Source organism: Pan troglodytes, chromosome 20 (assembly GCF_028858775.2).
Source record: "Pan troglodytes isolate AG18354 chromosome 20, NHGRI_mPanTro3-v2.0_pri, whole genome shotgun sequence".
In the NCBI taxonomy this organism is placed as follows: Eukaryota; Metazoa; Chordata; class Mammalia; order Primates; family Hominidae; genus Pan; species Pan troglodytes.
Window position 1 is genome coordinate 42,703,909 of NC_072418.2, and position 10,658 is coordinate 42,714,566.

The following is a 10,658-nucleotide window of genomic DNA, read 5'->3' on the forward strand; positions in this document are numbered from 1 at the left end:
ATTCTTGTTATAGTGAATAAGTCTCACAGGATCTGATGGGTTTATCAGGGCTTTCGTCTTTTACTTCCTTCTCATATTCTCTTGCCACTGCCATGTAAGAAGTGCCTTTCATCCACTGCTATGACTCTGAGGCCTCCTCGGCCATGTGGAACCATAAATCCGTTAAGCCTCTTTTTCTTCCCAGTCTCAGTTATGTCTTTATCAGCAGCGTGAATGTGGACTAATACATTTGGTATTGTCAAACTTCTTAATATTTGTGGAGAGAATAGATATGTAGTATCTTGTGCATTTTCTTGATTACTAATGAGGATGAGAAAATTTTTATGTTTTGGGGGCATTCTCTTTTGTGAAATCCCTATTAATGTCTTTTCCCAATTTTCTTTTGGGATGCTATTTTTAAAATTAATTCATAGGAACTCCTTATACTTTGTTGATATGATATTAATCTTTCATAGGTTTTAGGTACTGCAAATATCTTCTTCTAGTTTATAGTTTATCTTTTCACTTTTTTACTTTTATTTTCTAATTTTTACTTTTTTTTTTGAGACAGAGTCTCGCTCTGCCATTCAGGCTGGAGTGCAGTGGCTCACTGTAACCTCCACCTCCCGGGTTCAGAAGGTTCTCGTGCATCAGCTTCCCAAGTAGCTGGGATTACTAGTGTCTGCCACCAATGCCTGGCTAATTTCTTGTATTTTTAGTGGAGACAGGGTTTCACCATGTTGGCCAGCCTGGTGTCAAACTTCTGACCTCAGGTGATCTACTGTTGGGATTACAGGCTTGAGACACCATGCCCAGCTTATCTTTTCACTTTTTGATATAAAAAGTTCTCAATTTTGTGATAGTCAAAACATCTAATCTTTTTTAATGGTTAAATGGCTTTTTGTGTCTCATTCACTTACATTTTCTACTAAAAGTTTTAAAGTTTTGTTTCTGACACATAAGTCTTTGGTCCATCTGGAATTTAATGTTTGTATATAGAGCGAAGAAGGAATATAATTTCATTTTGTTTCCTATATCAGTAACCATTATTTTTGTTTTCTATTTATTGAAAAGTCCTTTCTTTCTTTGCTGATCTGCCATGTCACCTGCATCACATATCAAATATTAAATTTGTGGAGATTTGTTTGGGAGCTCTCTATTCTGTTTCATTGGTCAGTTTATCAGTGAAGACCACACTATCTTAATTGCTGTAGCCTTATAAAACTTCTGATATTTGGCAGGAGAAATCTTTCCTTTTCTTCAATAATGTCTTTGACATTCTTGGCCCCTTCCCTTTTCCACATATATATGTATGTATATACATATGTATATACATACATATGTATGTATATACATACATATATATGTATGTATATGTGTGTGTGTATATATATATATATATATATATATAGAGAGAGAGAGAGAGAGAGAGAGAGTCTCACTTTGTTTCCCAGGCTAGAGTACAGTGGTGCAATTGTAGCTCACTGCAGACTTGAACTCTTGGGCTCAAGAGCTCCTCCTACCTCAGCCGCCCAAGTAACTAGGACTCTAAGGCATGCACCACCACATCCAGCTAATTTTTTAAAAAATTATTATTTTTTGTAACGATGGGGATCTTGCTATTCTGCCTAGGCTGGTCTCAAACTTTTGACCTCAAGCAATCCTCCCACCTCAGGCTCCCAAAGTGCTGGGATTACAAGTGTGAGCCACCACACATGGCTCCAATTTCCATATTTTAAGACCATATTTTAAAAGCTGCTCAAGCCTGCTTTTTTCTCTTGATGCTACTTGCAAATCCCTTACTTAGCTGTGGAAATACTGTTAGTGAAGAAAATCTAAAGAGTCGAAAAATGAAATATTCTTTCTTTTCTTCCAATTGCAAAAGGGCAGACACCCTCCTGAATCATAAAGCTAGTTTTGATAAATTGGTGAACTGAGAGCATACACAGTATTATTAATTCTGTTCTAATTTCTACTCCACTGTGGAGTCTCTTGCATAGTCTTAAAAGATTATTGCTATGAAATATTCTTATACATTTAACCCATAACCTCTACAATTCTGCAGTTGTAGTTGGTTGTCTTACCTGATAATCAGTTGCTTTGCTTCATAATATTTAAATTGCCATCTCTATTTTACAAAAGGCATAAATACTAGTATAGATTTTTTAGTTAAGCCAGAAGAAAGTTCACTTTATTTACTAACATAACTTATATATAAAGGTTTAATAAATCTCCATGCTTCTTTTCTTTTGCATCATGACAATCACTGAAAATAATATTTCTGTAGCAGTTGGGGATAAATAGACAATGACTTTTGTAGCCAGAGGTAAATGGCCCAGGGGCTCCAGCACTCCAGGTCCCACTGAGCCTACCCCACAGCTGAGGGCATCTGTATTTCCACACACCTATAGTGCACGGTGCCCCAGAACAGAGATCAGATGCTCTCCTTTATTCAAATGGGGAGTTGAGAGTATTGTCATTGTAATTAAATTAATACATACATATTTATACACTGTTAAAATCTGGTTGGATTTGTGTCCCTTCACAAAACAAATTGCTTAAATGAAACCACAGCGTTAACATAATTGAGTACATCTGCTTCTATGAGATGCTCTTTTAAATTGAATTAGAATCTAATTTGAAATGTCAATAAAAATTCAAATATTCAACTCAATTATATTTAGATTTCTTTTTGTTTTGTTTTGAGATGGAGTTTAGCTCTTGTCACCCAGGCTGGAGTGCAATGGCATGATCTTAGCTCACTGCAAGCACCTTCTCCTGGGTTCAAGTGATTCTCTTGCCTCAACCTCCCAAGTAGCTGGGATTACAGGTGCCTGCCACCATGCTCAGCTAATTTTTGTATTTTTAGTAGAGATGTGGTTTCAACATGTTGGCCAGGCATAGGGAAAGGGCTGTTATTCTGCCATCTTGGTAGGAACTCCAAGAAGCTGAGAATGGAGGGTTAGGGCAAGTGCTACGGAGAAACATTCCCAGAGAAAATGAAAATAGGTGTCTGGTTGGTTTCACCAATGATATGGATTAGTGACTGCTGTCTATTTTATTTTGCCCCTCTAAAATAGGTGTTTTCATTGCCTTTTTCCTGTCTCCTTCAGTCTTCTTTGCTTGATTTGTATAAAGCAGATAATGTATTCCTTTGATGCACATGTTGAGAGAGATTGCAAGTGATAAGTTGTAGTCACATCATAGACACCATATCCTGATTAGATAAGACACTGCACTTTACTCTGAGGCCTGTTCCTATAATTGTATGCCTTCAGAGATTCCTTACAGGGTGTGTTTTTGGTATATGGGAAGTAGTTCTGAGTGGAACTAGTTGCCAAGGATGGCCCCTCATGACTACAGTCACAATAACCACAACTTGTGGAGTCCTCTCCTGTTGGTTAGGGCTGTCTGTGTGACTCATCTTGATCAATGTAAAGTCATAGGAGTGACACTGTCTGCCATTCAAAGGTAGGTCCTGTGATGCTGTGCACCTTCTCCATGAGCCCTTTTGAAGGCTTACTTTGGTGAAAGCCAGTCACCATTCATTAAGTCTAAGAACTGTGAGAGTCTATTTGAGGAAATTAAAGGCATGAATGGGAAGGTGAGGTAGTGAAGGAAATAATCAGCCAGTTTCCAGGTGTTCACTCAGCCCTAGTGTTGAATTGGACAAGAGTAAAGCATCCCTTGAAATCCCAGCCTAAAAGATCTCTGAAATAACGTGACTCCCATCACATGATCTACCACTCATATGAATTCAGTAAACCTGTAAAGCTGGGAGACATCAAAATAAATGATTGCTTTTAGCCAATATGTGTTGGGCGGTTTTCTGTGCTGCAATTTATCACAAGAATAGCAGCAAAGCAGGATCTGCTCACTGTGTCCATGTACATGAATTGTGTCTATTCCAATAATAATCTACGTGTTCTCTGATCTAAAACCATGACCATTTATTTCTAAAGAGAAACCTCTGGATTCTCCCCATATAAAATGAAAAACTTTTCAAATATTTGCAGATAAGAATAATTGGTATTCTTTAAGGGGAATCACTGGGCTCCAGTGATTCTCTATTGCTTGGATTGAAAACTTTACCTGCAAAACTTGTCATCTTTTTCTTCACTTCCTTCACAGCAGCCTGCACAAAGCCAGGCATAGTGTTCATACACAATAAGCACCCTGAGAACAATGGAAAAATTAAGAAATTCCACATAATTTTCCTAAAGTAGGTTTTCCCCAAAGCTACTAGGTACACCTGTGTGGCTGTAAGTAGCTATCTAACATTTAAGTGCCGTGAGTCATCTGAGATTGGGTAAGTATTTTGGTTCAGACTGTCTGACGTCAACTACGTACTATAGAAGGATGCTGTTCCTAATGTCTTATCAGACATTCCATGGACCTTGTCACTCACTCCCTTTGTCACAGGAAGGTTTATCCCCTTTGATTTCTTGATGCCTCCCATAGAATGCCCTGGCCCCGCTTGGGGATGAACACGTCCTCTTTCCCCCTCTTAAAGCAAGAACCAAATCATGTGCGGTCTGGTGCTGTTTTAATGACCAAGTGTAGGGGAAGGGGTTGAGTTGGGATTATTCTGTTAGCAGGCTCTAGGAATCCCATGGTCAGGTAGAAAGAGGGTTTCCTCAACAATGAGGAGTCTGATCATCTCCGTCCATTGTTGACAAGCACTGAGTCCAAGGAGACATCTCTCCACACTTGAATCATCTTCACATATGATGGCGGGATTCGATGGACAAAGGCATAAATGTATTCACCATTTACCTTTACCTTTAAGAGGAAAAATGCATCAGAAAGACAGTATGCCACCCAACAAGTTTTCAGCCTCTTCTCTACTCTGCCCTAGTACCAATAACATTCCCCAAGAAAACTCCTAGTTATACAAGCGAATGTTGTAGATACACTTCTGTTTACAGATGACATTTTGTGCCTATTTGAGACAGTTGCTGACCTTATTTCTAATGTTTCCTCTTATCTAGTGAAGTTCTACTCTCTGTGTCACACAGTCCCTGTTTATTCAGCCTCCCTTCTAACCTGGACAACCCCATTACCAGCAACTGTGTCTCAGGAACTTGAGACCCTGCATCTCGCACAGGACCTGCCACAGGGTTAGTGCTAGACCATGTTCACTGAAATGCATACTTTTCAGTTCCACGAACTGTGACTGTCTTTCACTACTGATGGCACAGTTCCTCTTTGGAGTAGCCTACATCTGAGGTGTTAATGGCAAAGAATGAAACCCAGTGTTCTTAGAGAGTTAAAGGAGGACAGGTCTTGTATAACATAGGATATTATCTTCGACAACTTCTAAGCATAGGAAAAGATCCCTCACTTGAATCTGAATAAGATGTGAATCTTTTGGCCTACTCGTTAGAGAAAGTAAGAAAGTATGGATGTATTCCTTATATTGAGGCTGTATAGAGAGTCACCTTATTAGTATTAATTTTTCAAATTTAAAATGCACATATTTTTCAACCAGTTTTTTCATTTTTTGTAATTATATCCCAATGTAAGTATTGGGAGGTTGGTAATGACAAAAGGATTTATTTGAAAGCTTAATACAGCATCATTTGTGAGAGCAAAATACCGGAAACAACTTCAATGCCCAAATAAACAACTGAAGCAGAAACATGGATTGATAATGTCTTCAAGATATATTCTTTGATGAAAACCCAACTTAGTTCCTAAAGCATAATGTGTAGAGCAACATACCAGGATTTACTTAAAAACAAATGAAATCATAGACATATCTATATGCTTCTATAGGCAAAGATTTCCTCTGAAGGGGTTGGCACGGTGGCATATGCCTGTAATCCCACTATACTGGGAGGCTGAATTGGGTTGATAACTTGAGGCTGGGAGTTCAAGACCAGCCTGGCCAACATGGTGAAACCCCGTCTCTACTAAAAATAAAAAAATCAGCCAGGTGTGGTGGCATGCACCTGTAATCCCATCTACTTGGGAGGCTAAGGCAAGAGAATCGCTTGAATCTGGGAGGTGGAGGTTGCAGTGAGCTGAGATCACGTCACTGCCCTCCAACCTGGATGACAAAGTGAGTCTCTGTCTCAAAAAAAAAAAAAAAAAGGATTCTCTCTGAAGGAGAGCAGAGCTCTGGTAATGTTATTCGTATGAGTAGAATTGGGGCCCAAAAGTGAGACGAAGACATAATTTTTGATTGATAGAAAAAACTTTTTTCTTAAGTATATTGTATTCATTCAGCTACATGAAAATTTAAATAATGGCATAAGTGGAAATTAGCACTATGTGAAAAGACAGAGGAGATTCTCCACTTTGGAGGAAATGGAAGATGAGCCGACCTTGACCTTGGTCAGATTTGCGAAAGAGCTGAGGACGGCAGTGCAAGCAGAGGGTGCTCTGTGATGAAAACCTGGGGCAGGGGTAGTTACGGGAGATGGGCCCTGAGGGACTGGTGAGGCCAGGTCAATGAGAGCTGCCTCCTGCTCTGGGATCCCAAAGAGCCTGGGTACTGGGAGCTCCTGGGGTGCTCACCTCATACTCATTGTGACACACGTAGATGCGCAAGTCAAATGGTTTGCCATCCTCAAAGGGCACATAGTGTAAATTCTCCTCCAACATCCATATCCCAAACTCACGACTGTTCATGACCACACGACGGCCTAAGTGCACTCGCAAATGGAAGGCAATTTCTGAGTCCTCATTCATCTCAGTGTAGAAATCCACCTGCAGCTGTGGTTCATTGCTGAGGGCAAAGCACACAGCATATTGGACAGTTTCCTTCATTGCACAGACACACACTTGACACGCACACAAATCCCCTCCCCCATTTACCCAGGGTAAAAGTCTCTCTGATGATACTGCAGGCCTGGTCCCTGTGGGGATGCTTCAGCTCCTCGTGCCCCCGGCAGGGAGATGCTGTGCCCCTCATCCCCAGATGAAAACTGAGTCACAGTCACTGACCTGGGCCTATGACTTGTTCATTCCCTGAAAATTCTATGCCCCTTGATAAAGAGCCTCAGTCCCAACCCACTGAGTATTCTCCTCCCCTAGGCCCCATGGCTGGCCCACATGCAGTTGCTGCAGGTCTCATGCCTGGTGCTGGAGGGTCTCCAGGACCTGCACCTGCATGGGGCCTCCATCCTGCCAATTAGACATTTCCACATCACCCACACATAAGGTCAAACTCTTAGCAAATATTCTCCTTTCTCCTCCACCCCCTCCATTGGACCATGGAGTACTCACATAGAAGAGTCGATTGGTGTCCCTTTGATTATCACGCAGGAACCAACAGACAAAGACACAGGCAGTTTGTATGGCACCTGCCAGGGTATTGAGAATAAGTGAGAGGTGCAGGGTCAGGTGCAGTCTCCCCTCCTGTAACATATTCCCATGGTGCAGGAGGTTAGAGATCACAGGGCAGACTCTGTGGACTCTCCCCTTTCACTCTACCACAGTCAGGGCCCCATATTCCTGAAGGTATGGTGGACCCATAGGTAAGAGCAAGGGTTCAGGAGCCAAGAAGCCTGGATTCCAGTCCTCATTCTGCCTCTTACTAGCAGTGCAATCTTAGATCGGTTACTTGACTTCCTCAGTTTCCCTAAAACAAGGAGGATTATCACGAATTCCTACTGTGTAGGAAGTTCTCCATAATAGAGCAGTTAATACATGTAAAACTTTTACCCTAATCCCTGGCATGTGTAGGGCCTGTTAGGGGTGACCTAACAGAACAGGGGAGTCCTCCTGAAACACTGACCTGACTTATTTTCAACTCTCACAATCATCAAGGGCAATGGACGTCCTTCCAAGAAGTGGCACACATTACTGACAGCACAGCCCCAGTACTTGCACAAGTGAAGCCTGTGGGTCAGGGACATAACTGGAGGGAATGATTGATTTCTACGATGACTACAAGTGGTTGATGATTTTTCTGTATTTTTGAGATAGGGTCTTGCTCTGTTGCCCAGGCTGACATGCAGTGGTGCGATCATAGCTCATTGAAACGTTGAACTCCTGGGCTGCAGTGATCCTCACACATCTGCCCCCTCTTGTGTAGCTGGGGCAAAAGGTACCTGCCACTCTGGCAGTCTGATATTTAAAGTTTTTTAAAGAAAGGGTCTCACTATGATACCCAGACTGGCCTCAAACTTCTGGCCTCCTGTTATCCTCTCATCTTTGTCTCTCAGATTGGTGGGATTGTAGCCATGAGCCAGTGAACCCAGCTGCTTTGTTGATTAATATCCACTGTAAGCTCTGTCTGAACTGAGACTAGACTTGTTCCTTCATGGGTGGAGGAACAAGTTTAGACTCAGCTGAGACAGAGCTTACAGTGGATATTTTACGTGATTCAGTCTCTGAAACCATGGCCTCTAATATCCTTCTCTAGCAAACCTCCTGTCCCACAATGAAAAGGACAGGATAGGCTGGGGACAGGGAAGCTGAGCCTGGGAGGCAAGAGACAGTGGTCACTCTGTGCAGACCCCACCTGAGGATCCATCACCCCCATAGTCTCCATTCCTCTTCCCCACTCTTACTGGGAAGAGACATCTACTGATCATACATTCTGCTCTCATAAGTGATCTGAAACAAGTCCTTGGTAACTCACAATCTCCAAGATCCCTACCAGTTAAGCCACCTGGGATCCACATTGCCACACATGAAAAGACACACAGTTCCTTCATCAGAGGTGCTGTTGTGTGGGGAGGAACCTTCACATGCACAGAAGGCCACATGCGTGTTTTCCCTTCAATACTCAGTCACATCCCAGCACACACAGCCACAGTCACACAGAGCCATGCCACTCACTGAGTTACACACACCTGCTCACTGCGCACATAAAGATGACCATGCACTGGTCTGGCTGTGCTCACACACACTCACATCACAAAGAGGAAGACAAAGTACAATCACCCCCTTACACTCACACAAACACCTGCTTGACCTGGTGGGCCATCCACCTCCCACCTAAAGTCACATCATCTCATCAGAGTTCACTCTCATCAGATACCACCTCATGCTCACAGAGGGTTACATTTGTCCAGGATCCACAACCCACATGCTACAAGCATCTCAGATACCTAGCCTCAGTGTTTCTCTTCCACACACCCACAACTCTCAGTAAAGCATTCACAGTAGGAATGCTCATATTTTCATCTCATAAAATACCCCACATCTTTCTTGGTTTTGTGTGACTTGAGATTATTGAAGGCTGTGCCTTTTCAACTCACAGTTAGAAATGACATTGTCCTCTCCTTCTGGGCGACCTTCGGAATTGTGTCCAGTCTTCTGAGTGAATCTCTGAGTTGCAGCACTTAAATGACCCCTTTCAGCTTTGCCCTCTGGCATCATTCCAGATTCCATGCTCCTCCCAGCAAGCTTTCCTTGCAGCATGAGAAAGGGTCAGGTGTCACGAAGAAACTCAGTCACAACCATAACTATTTGCAAGTCTGTGTCTGTAATGCAGCAGAAATGACAGTGGGGAAGGTACCAGACTATGGATTGGGTTACCAGGGAAATGCATAGATAAGGATGATGGAGTGAGGGGTAGTGATTGTAAAGCCCAGCCTTTGTGCCTCTCAAGCCTTTTCTCCACTATGCAGAATCTACCCAGAAGGTGTACATTTTCCCAATTTTGTACAATGGCTAAACAAGAAAAAAAAAGTTGGAGATTTTGGGGGAAACAAGTTAGCCCTAAAAGGTAATTCTTCTCTCTGCCTTTAAACGTTCTGGGAGAGCACTGACCTTGATCCTGAGGAGGATCTGTGGAGAGAAGTAGAGAAATTTCTTGCATGAACCTGCCCCACACTAAGCCACTTGGCTTTGCTAGGTAAGGGCCACTTTCATCTGACTGTCACACACTTGGGCTCTAGATACACCCTCTGTTGGTGTCCATGTAAATCAAAGTTTGAGGGACACTGTTTCTTCTGCAGATTCTGGGAGAAAGGTGAGATTAAAAAAAAAATTATTATTATACTTTAAGTTCCAGGGTACATGTGCACAACGTGCATGTTTGTTACACAGGTATACATGTGCCATGTTTGTTTGCTGCACCCATTAACTCGTCATTTACATTAGGTATTTATCCTGATGCTATCCATCCCCCTGCCCCCCACCCCATGATAGTCCCCCATGTGTGATGTTCCCTGCCCTGTGTCCAAGTGCTCTCATTGCACAATTCCCACCTATGAGTGAGAACATGCGGTATTTGGTTTTCTGTACTAGTGATAGTTTGTTCAGAATGATGGTTTCCAGCTTCATCCATCTCCCTGCAAAGGACATGAACTCATCATTTTTTATGGCTGCATAGAATTCCATGGTGTATATGTGCCACATTTTCTTAATTCAGTCTATCATTGATGGACATTTGGTTTGGTTCCAAGTCTTTGCTATTGTGAACAGTGCTGCAATAAACATACGTATGCATGTGTCTTTATAGTAGCATGATTTATAATCCTTTGGGTATATACCCAGTAATGGGATGCTGGGTCAAATGATATTTCTAGTTCTAGATCCTGGAGGAATGGCCACACTGTCTTCCATAATGGTTGAGCTCGTTTACACTCCCACCAACAGTGTAAAAGCGTTCCTATTTCTCCATATCCTCTCCAACATCTGTTGTTTCCTGACTTTTTAATGATTGCCATTCTAACTGGTGTGAGATGGTATCTCATTGTAGTTTTGATTTGCATTTC

The 10,658-nt window shown here is 42.1% G+C and overlaps 1 protein-coding gene across 2 annotated transcripts; it reads right to left on the reverse strand.

Annotated features, from left to right (window-relative positions):
- Nucleotides 1–4,509: 4,509 nt before the first annotated feature.
- LGALS16 (galectin 16) lies at nucleotides 4,510–9,899 on the reverse strand. 2 transcript variants are annotated; one of them, XM_054673267.2, is made up of 5 exons: nucleotides 9,709–9,899; nucleotides 9,195–9,419; nucleotides 7,213–7,289; nucleotides 6,502–6,712; nucleotides 4,511–4,761 (listed from the first exon to the last, which is right to left on the reverse strand). In XM_054673267.2, exons 2-5 carry the CDS (start codon nucleotides 9,207–9,209, stop codon nucleotides 4,636–4,638), a joined length of 429 nt encoding a protein of 142 aa, XP_054529242.1. In that variant the 5' UTR covers nucleotides 9,210–9,419; nucleotides 9,709–9,899; the 3' UTR covers nucleotides 4,511–4,635. The 2 variants fall into 2 exon arrangements, with proteins under 2 accessions (XP_016789936.2, XP_054529242.1); XM_016934447.3 differs by lacking the exons at nucleotides 9,195–9,419; nucleotides 9,709–9,899 and adding an exon at nucleotides 7,740–7,993 and having other exon boundaries at nucleotides 4,510–4,761.
- Between the last annotated feature and the right edge of the window lie 759 nt (nucleotides 9,900–10,658).

What these genes read in the sequence shown, in the direction of transcription:
- LGALS16 (XM_016934447.3), bottom strand. Translation starts at nt 7,958, where the DNA reads ATGATCGCACCACTGCATGTCAGCCTGGGCAACAGAGCAAGACCCTAT. An exon ending in TGCCCTTGATGATTGTGAGA is followed by an intron (nt 7,290 to 7,739) that starts GTTGAAAATAAG and finishes ATACCCTGGCAG; the next exon opens with GTGCCATACAAACTGCCTGT. An exon ending in TGTGTCACAATGAGTATGAG is followed by an intron (nt 4,762 to 6,501) that starts GTGAGCACCCCA and finishes TTCCTCTTAAAG; the next exon opens with GTAAAGGTAAATGGTGAATA.